Source organism: Juglans microcarpa x Juglans regia, chromosome 6D (genome assembly GCF_004785595.1).
Source record: "Juglans microcarpa x Juglans regia isolate MS1-56 chromosome 6D, Jm3101_v1.0, whole genome shotgun sequence".
In the NCBI taxonomy this organism is placed as follows: Eukaryota; Viridiplantae; Streptophyta; class Magnoliopsida; order Fagales; family Juglandaceae; genus Juglans; species Juglans microcarpa x Juglans regia.
This window is the reverse complement of record NC_054604.1, coordinates 2772370-2780944: the sequence shown is the minus strand read 5'-3', so window position 1 is coordinate 2780944 and position 8575 is coordinate 2772370. Positions and strand designations below refer to the sequence as shown.

The 8575-nt window shown below is 36.8% G+C and overlaps 2 protein-coding genes across 2 annotated transcripts; one reads left to right on the top strand and one right to left on the bottom strand.

The window, feature by feature from the left end:
- Nucleotides 1-2155, top strand: LOC121234605 (heme-binding protein 2-like). Its single transcript, XM_041130603.1, has 2 exons — nt 1-291; nt 1553-2155. The coding sequence occupies exons 1-2, from the start codon at nt 95-97 to the stop codon at nt 2004-2006; spliced, it is 651 nt and encodes a 216-aa protein (XP_040986537.1). The 5' UTR covers nt 1-94; the 3' UTR covers nt 2007-2155.
- A 1542-nt stretch (nt 2156-3697) lies between these two features.
- Nucleotides 3698-6122, bottom strand: LOC121234604 (plant UBX domain-containing protein 10-like). Its single transcript, XM_041130602.1, has 4 exons — nt 5191-6122; nt 4605-4778; nt 4325-4516; nt 3698-4246 (listed from the first exon to the last, which is right to left on the bottom strand). The coding sequence occupies exons 1-4, from the start codon at nt 5719-5721 to the stop codon at nt 4019-4021; spliced, it is 1125 nt and encodes a 374-aa protein (XP_040986536.1). The 5' UTR covers nt 5722-6122; the 3' UTR covers nt 3698-4018.
- Nucleotides 6123-8575: the final 2453 nt, after the last annotated feature.

The window sequence follows — 8575 nt, the reverse complement described above, 5'->3', positions numbered from 1 at the left end:
AGATCGTTTTGATCAATATATCGGATTTACTAAGCTTTACACACGTATTTCTGCTTCTGTTCAACTTTGTCTTGTGTTGGAGAATCAAAGGCAGATGGAGATCCCGAGGTGGATGGTACTGGTGCTCTGTTCAGTGTCTCTGGGTCTGTGCAACGCAATCGATTCGCCGCAGTACACGGTGGTTCACACGGAATCGGACTTCGAGATCAGACTCTACAGAGACTCCACTTGGATGTCTGCTCCCGTTAAAGACATCTCCTTCCAGAAGGCCACCAAACTGGGTTTCCATAGGTGATTACTTTAATTCCCTTTCTTTGGTTGCTGATGGAGATTAAGGAATATAGAACTATTGGGAGGAAATTCCGTCTGTTTCTATAGTTTTCCTTGTCGTTCTGTAGGATAAGGGATAGCAGTTGACTTGAGTTTTGGTTTCTCAATTGAATCTTAATTCTCGTCTAGATAAGGTTTGAATTTTCAGGGACCCAATCAATGATAAGTCATGTAATTCAAGAATTACTTTCATTTGCTCTGAGTCGGTTTTCTCGGAAACCAAAGAAGTAGTTGTAAATTATTTACTAGCAAAAGAAAACTGTTAAAGCTTGCCTCTCACAGCACTAATATCAGTTTCATCTTTTATGTATCATTTTGTATGTTCCTCTCGCCAATTTCATTTTGTATATTTGATTGCGCCATATAGTGTGTCTATATTTAGGGAATCTCAGTCTTTTAGCCTGTGATGTTTTATAATTGTTTGTATTCCCAGTGATGTGCTCTTGGCTCTTGAAACTTGAAAAGGGATGGTAACAAATTCAAAAATTATTACTATTTAACTACATCAAAAATTGTGGAAGGTTGTAACTACTGAGAACTATGTTAGCCATAGAGTTTCAGCTTTCTTGATTAGGTTATTTAGGTTAGTTTGTCATTTTATCACTGTGTTCAAACTTAACTAAATTCAAATTGCTAGTCCAACCTTTTGTTTTTTGGCCAGAACCAAGTCAACCCTAAAAACAGCCAAGTTTATGGTGCAGTAACTTGGGGAAAGAACAAGCATTCTATATGTACTTGTTTGGTTTAGAAATCTGAAACACATGGTAAGCTAATTGGAGATGGTTTTAAGTGTTGTCCTAAGGACATGCAAAATGACGGTGACGACGTCCTACTTAAATGGTGACTATGGGCATTTTAATTCTCACGGTGCGTCTATCCATGACCAGGACTGGAGCTGTATAGAGCAGCCTCTTCCCTAGTCATAACAACGATATACAACCTACTTCAGCCGAATTGATACCTTTCTTGTGCAGATTTTGTTTCACATCGGAATGAACATAGACTGTATCAATAGGGAACATGTGGTTTGTTTCTAACATAGTATCAAAGATGTCCTGCAGATATAATGAGAGTGCAAGAACTTCACTGTTTACAGTTTTAGTGTAGATGGTCATTTTGGGTCCCCATTTCATTATTATGTTCTAAAATCCTTTGTGTATTGTTTATACTAGTTTTGGATATTTTCATTTTACTAGATATTTACTTGTTGTTCATCTTACAGGCTGTTCCAGTACATCCAAGGTGCCAATCTGAATTTTTCCCGGATTGCAATGACAGCTCCAGTTTTGACAAGCATAGTCCGAGAAGCTGGCCCCCTACATTCATCAGCCTATTTAGTACGATTTTACTTGCCCGTAAAGTTCCAAGCTAGCCCTCCACTCCCACTACCAGAGCTGAACCTGAAACCATATTCATGGGACAGTCGTTGTATTGCTGTTAGGAAGTTCTCTGGATTTGCTAGGGATAATAACATTGTTAAAGAGGCAGAGAAACTTGGCATTAGCTTGAACAGATCTCCATGGGCAAATTCAACTTCTTCTGAGAAAAGTAATGCCTACTCGATTGCACAGTACAATTCCCCATTCCGCATTATCGGGCGTGTAAATGAGGTTTGGGTGGATATTGATGCATCTGGATTAGATGGCTGTAAATCCAGTGGATTAGCTACATACTGAACTGTGGCATTGGCAGGCATGGCTGCTCCAGTTCCCCCACCATGTGCTTGGAGCTAATGACACATAAATTTACTGTGTTTTGAAATATCTGTCTGTATGCGTCAATAAACATTTGTGCAGTAGACACGGCTCTTTTTTTTTTTGTATGTATATATTTTGGTCAAAATACTGGTCGATATTTCGGCCTGTGTGTTTTTTTTTTTTCGTTTTTTCAAATTACAAACTTATTTTTTAACCCTCAATTCAGACTAGACTATTTATAATTTATATATATATGTATTTATACATATTTTTTTGGAATTTGAAAAAGTTGAATTGTTTATTTTATTTTGTGTAGGAATTTAGAAAAATTTTAATGATGAAGTGAGATGAGATGTTTCCTAAAAATAAACGAGGCTTGAGCTGATGAGAGAGAGTTAATGAGAGAGAGACAACCCAAGGAGCAAGAGATAGGGAGAGCTGATGAGAGAGAGCTGATGAAAGAGAACATGTGCTTTTAGAGAAAAAGTCACGCTGATTGTATCTAACAAGAACTTTTTGAAAAAAAGAAGAAATTTTCTTGAGCTTAGATTGAATATTTCTAAGCTAGTAAAGAAATCTTCTCAATTAGTAAAATGCTTGGGACTTCATCTCATAATACTGAAGAATTGGTTTGAATCTCTTTCATTCCCTTGAGGCCAAATTAGGAAGAAAAACTACACCTGGTTAAAAAACTTAGTTTTTGATGAGCGTATACTGAGGAGTTTAAATGTGCCGATAGTGGAAAAGAATTTGTTGAAGGTGAAAGTGGTGCGAAGGTTAAGACTGTGTACCGGTCGAAAACTAAACCTGGATGGGAGTAGCTTTGGTAACCTAGGTCCAGCTGGGCGGGTGGTTTGCTTCGAGATTCTGGAGGTAATTTGGTTTTTGGTTTTTCAAAATTCTTTGGTACTTGTTCTAATAACAAAGCTGAGCTTCGGGCGGTTATAGAAGGAATAAAAATATGTTAACAGTTGGGGCATGTGTTCATTGACATAAGAGTGCGATTCTTTGCTGGTTGTTTCACGGATTTTGGCTAGAGAATGTACAGTGTGGTATTTTTGGGACTATTGGGATGAGTTGATGTCATTGTTGGCGGGCTTTGATTTCTCTATTAAGCATTTATTTTGAGAAGGGAACCGAGTAGTGGATTCTTTGGCTAAAGGTGGTGCGTTGGGGGAGAATAAGTTGTTCACAGATTGTTTTCATTTTCCTCAGTCGATTAAAGGGCTGTATAGATTGGATAAAATGGGCACGGCGTATGTTCGACGTAGTTGGTGAATTGTATAGCTTATACTGTTAGGGGGGTAGCTTCTTTTGTTTGGTTTTGTTTGTTACGTTTGAGGGTTTTCCTCTGCCGGGTAATAAAGTTTATGGAGGTTCCGTCCTCCTTTAAAACAAACAAACAAAAAAGAAGAAGAAAAACTACACCATTTTCTTTCTAAACAATAAAAAACTTCTTTTAGTTCTGATGTTTCGGTTGTTTTCCTCAATTAGAAGGCATGTTGGACGAATCATTAGAAATCTCACGTCAAGACTAACCTCAATAAACCATAGAGAACTTCTATTAGTGGTGATGTTTCAGTTCCTTTCCTCAGTTAAAAAGGCCTTTGAAATTGCAGATTACTAATGAGCAGGTGGGATGTTGCACAAATCATTAGAAGCTTCAAAACTATATAAGAAAGTACTTCTTTTATAAAACTAAACACATGGGGGGATTATCATCCCCTCATAGACTGCATATATGATGTCACCTAGACCTCATTGTCGGCTAGGACCTTTGTTTTAAAGGCGAACTTTTTCATTGTAGCTGTGATCAGCAATTTGGGACTTTATTCGACTTTCCTAATCTTTGTTTCACCATGAATATGATGTGCAATGCCCATATTACAAAGTGCACCAATGAGGTGACAAAAGTGAAGAAAAGCATATTGTCTAGAAAAGATATACTGGATAAGTTCTTGGTCAGTACATGCACTGAGCTTGACTGATGTTTACAGAGGTTCCAAGAACAGGCTTGCTCTAGGATGGAGGCCACAGTCTTTGAGAGTCATGCCCATCTGATCAACACCATAAACTTTTCTAGGGAAGCTTGATATCAATCTGTAGTTTCCAATACCAGCAAGGCCTAAGGAGTCTATGTATCTGTATATTGATTGGACCTTGTCTGTGCTTGCAAAGCTCTGCTCTCTTCTTTCTCCACTCGGAAACCTTATCAAAATCTGAATATGACAGGCATGGTTATACCTAATTAACGCTCTATTCAAATGAATAAATATTTTTCCAGAACAAGTATATACCTGGGTAGCTTGAGGATCATTTCCCCTATTTGCAACTTCTTTATGGTGGGTTTCTTTAGTAATGGCACCCTCCTTGACTTTACCATTCTGTTTTTTACTGTTCCTGAGGTTGTCATAACTTGCTCTAGTCGGAGCTTCTGCTGGTTTCTGAACTCTTTCTCCTGGAGGTAAGTTCTTGAGTTTTTCCTTTTCCTAAGATGGGCAACAAGGTTGGTTCACTGTCAGTTTGCTGCCTTTGAATTGTGAGTTGGACCTAACTGGATATTAAATAGATACACACCTTGTCTATCTGTAGAGATGCCATATACGCTGCGTCCTGTTCTTCTCTGAGGCGACGATCTGCTATTATCTTTTCTTCCAGCTTGGCCCTTGCACTGACAAAAGCCAAACCTTGCTCCTCCACAGTCCTCTGCAGAATCTCCACCAGTTCAGCTGGTGAAATGGGCCCTTCCATCTAAACTTGTACAGAACAGTCAGGAAGCTCAAGTATCATACCGATCATTGGAAATATTGTAATTAGAAGCGGCAGACAGGCACATAAAAATGTAAAATGTGTGTGCTACGGAAGCCATGGCACACATTCTATAGTTGACTAAGCTGAGAGATAAGAGTTCATCCCCACTATATGCTACTACTAGAGCACAGAACCAAAAAGTGATCAATAATTGATGACTGCAACTTTTCAGTTTTTATCTATTGCTATAACTACTACCAGTTATCACTAATTAAGGATTCCAGCTATTCTATTTTTATATATATTTCCATTACTACTGCTTCTCCTGGAAGGTAAAATGAGCACGCACAATCAAAAGTCTTAGATTCTGTACAGAAATGAAAAAGGGAAGTAACCCAGAATTCCAACTAACCTGTTGCAGCACTGCTATGCTATCACCAGGAGCAGGAGCTATTACAGCACAGAATGGGAAGCTGGTAGGCATCAACATTGTAGCCATTTGCAGGCCCTCTCCTCTATTTGCCAATGCTCCCCAGCAAATAAAATTAGCATCGAGAAACTGTACCACCAATTCTGAAGACAGAGTTTCTCTACAGAAAGGGGGCGTGAAAGGATGTTCTGGTGAGTGGAGATACATAAACATGAACTTGTGATCATCTTCTGCTAACTTCAGAGCTGCCATTAACCGACAAGCGTAGAAAAAGGGATGGTAGGATCCATATTGCTGCTCGAAACTGGCTAGGAATTCCCACTCTTCTGCACCGACGATGGGCTCCTCTGGATGTTGTGCTGGATGGTTCAATGGTAGATGTTGATTTCTTCTACCTACCATTGCTCTTGAAAGACCCCCTATAATGTTCCTGGGAAGGCTTACCATCCAGCGTACAATCTCATTGCAAAAAGCCTCTGCTGCTCTCCTGTTTTCCCTCACAGAGGATGACATTGTTCCCTACACACTCCCACAAAGACAGCCAAAAACTGAAAAACAAAATAAGTTATAGAGTGAATGCCTATTCTTGCTATTTGCTTTCAAGAGCGGTCTGAGATGATGCTGTGACACAGTACAGCATCTTCAAGTAATATAGGGTTATCGAAAAAGATTCGACATGGCCATCAACTTCATAACTTTCTTTTTCTTTTTATTACTTTTAGTTGTTAAAGAGGGACAGGAGCATTAAAAAAGAGCGAGAAGATGCCTCTTCTTTTTGGCTTCTACAGAGCTCAAAGAGGATGCTTTGCTTATGATGCAATCCACCCCTTAATTCTGGAAGAGACTCATGTAGTGGTTGGCCATCAATGCATGCGTGTTTAGATTATCTAGGATATGACAGCCAAAGATTTCTGTGCTTCTTAAAAATATTGTTCAAAGACATTTTGACTTGCTAACGCTCAATGCTGGGAGTAGATTTCATGAATATAAGAACAGACTCAAGCGAAGAAAGATGACAATAATACCAGGAACCGTGGCAGACGATCACACATGGACAACAGATGGGACTGTTGCCTTAGATTCTCATTCTTTGTTAAACAAGTTAGAGGCTTGTCCATGTAGAAATAATTAGTTATTCAGCAAATTAAACAAGACTATAGTGCTTTAATTACAGAGGTTTGGTACAAGAAACGGGAATGCATTTTCAATATCGAATCCAAGTTCCAAACAGCTCGAAAGATTCCTGCCAATCACATATATATCTGGCATGAAAATCTCTCAAAACGGCACATCTCGGGGTCCGGACTGCAACCTCTTACCCTTTTATGACCTATATACTACAGGTACCTAGCTAGCTAGCAGCAGTCATGATCAAGCCTGAGATATTCTTTCATAATGCGCTGTGACTTGTGATTGTATGGATGTTGGATCGTGAAATGAAGAATTTAGGGAAACCTTCAAAACAAACAAGATTCTGCTCATCAAAAAAGAAGAAGATTCTGTTCTTAATATATACAGTAAGGTGAAGAAAAAGATGGAATCACAGGCTAGGAAGGATGGGAGACCCATTATACGTATTGATCTTCATCTTTAGCGACTTTTTTTTTTTTCCCTAATCATCTTTAGCGACTTATTTCAAAGGTATCAACGTACATTAATCAACTAGCTAGCTTGGAAAAGAAGTTAAGTGAGAGCATAACTCGGTCTCTGGATGTTTTTTTAACATTTATCAACCCTCACTTTGAAAAATACTTTTAAGAAAAAGTTTGGGATTATGAAAAAGAATAATGATAGGATTACTATCCTACTACTACTCATTTACTATTCAATTTGTATTTGATTTTTTTTTAATTTTTAATTTTACTTAATGATTAAAGAAGTGAGTATTAGTAAAGTTATATATTTTTTTAATTTTTTTTCTTAATGATTAAGAATATTAAAAAAATACTTAAAAAAATGATAAAAAAAAAACTTTAAAATACACTTGGATAGTAGATGGGTAGTAATAGGGTAGTAACCCCTATCCTATCACTACCCCCTATCACTACCCTACAAAAAAAAAGCTTACCTGTTTGAATTTAGAGATAAAATAAGATAAATTAAAATATTTTATAAATAATAATGAAATGAATCACTCTCAATCCAAACTGGCCCTAAAACCAAGCTTAAAAAACCAAGAAGTATAGAAAAAGAAAACTATACTAATTGCAAGGAAAACTAAAGCTGCAAGTCTAACCGTGTGTGCAAAAGAACTTCAAAAACATCATGGGAATTAGCAAGAAAAGTGTAGAAGCCTAGCTAGCTAGCTAGCTACCATGTGTTTACAAGTAGTGTGATGGTGTTCTTGGTTTTATGCTTAGCTACCATATATGCATATGTAAAAATATTAACATCAGGCACACGGTGTGCTGCGGCTTAAAAAAAAAAAAATATCATGTGAGTGTGTTGTGGTTGTAGGCTGATATATAGAATACCTCTATGCATATATGTGTTTAACAACATGCATGCAATATGGCAAGCTAATGGCTTGAGATGATCAAGAGTAAATGATTGGGGAAAATTCCTATTTTCAGATATAAATTATGATAAAACTGCAATCTCAAATTAATAAAAAGAATTAAGCTACATGCAATTAAAAGCGCGCAAGAGGATCAGTCATCAGTTACAATTTATAAGCTCAAGAGTCAAGTCATGTGGACTGAAAAGTATATGTCCTTAATTTCTCCAAAAACAAAAATGGTGATCTTCTTGCACTAGATATATAGTCTGATTAATCCTAGCTAGACCTGCATTAATACGATATTTCTAGATGATCAGAATATATAGTTAAATATATTTAATTAGTGAGAAATAATAATATACAAAATTGTTTTAAATTATGTTCTATTTAGAGAATTTGAATCAGCTATTATTTTTATAAGGTTTTTTTTTTAAATTTTTTTTTTATAAATTGTATAAACTAAAGTTAAATTAAATTATTATTTTTTAAGTGGAAGAATAATATATAAACCTGAATGCATGGCAATTAAGACATGACTGATCATGTAGTAGTTTCACAAGAGGAAAAACACATGCTTCCAAAATTATAAATATTGTAATTGATATGTGCATGATCATGAGTACTATACATACGTACGTGTGATATTCATTAATATACTTATCATGATCTTAAAGATTCGTGCCATCGAATAGCTATATTTCTAATTTATTTATTACTTAGATTGAAGGCATGGCTAATGGTGCACGTACGTACATGACTAGTTAATATATGTGGCCTCCATGAGCACAATAAATTAATCAAGATCCGTTTTCGCAAATCATGACATGCATGCATGCCACCTTTATCTCGCAGTGATTAGACGTTTCT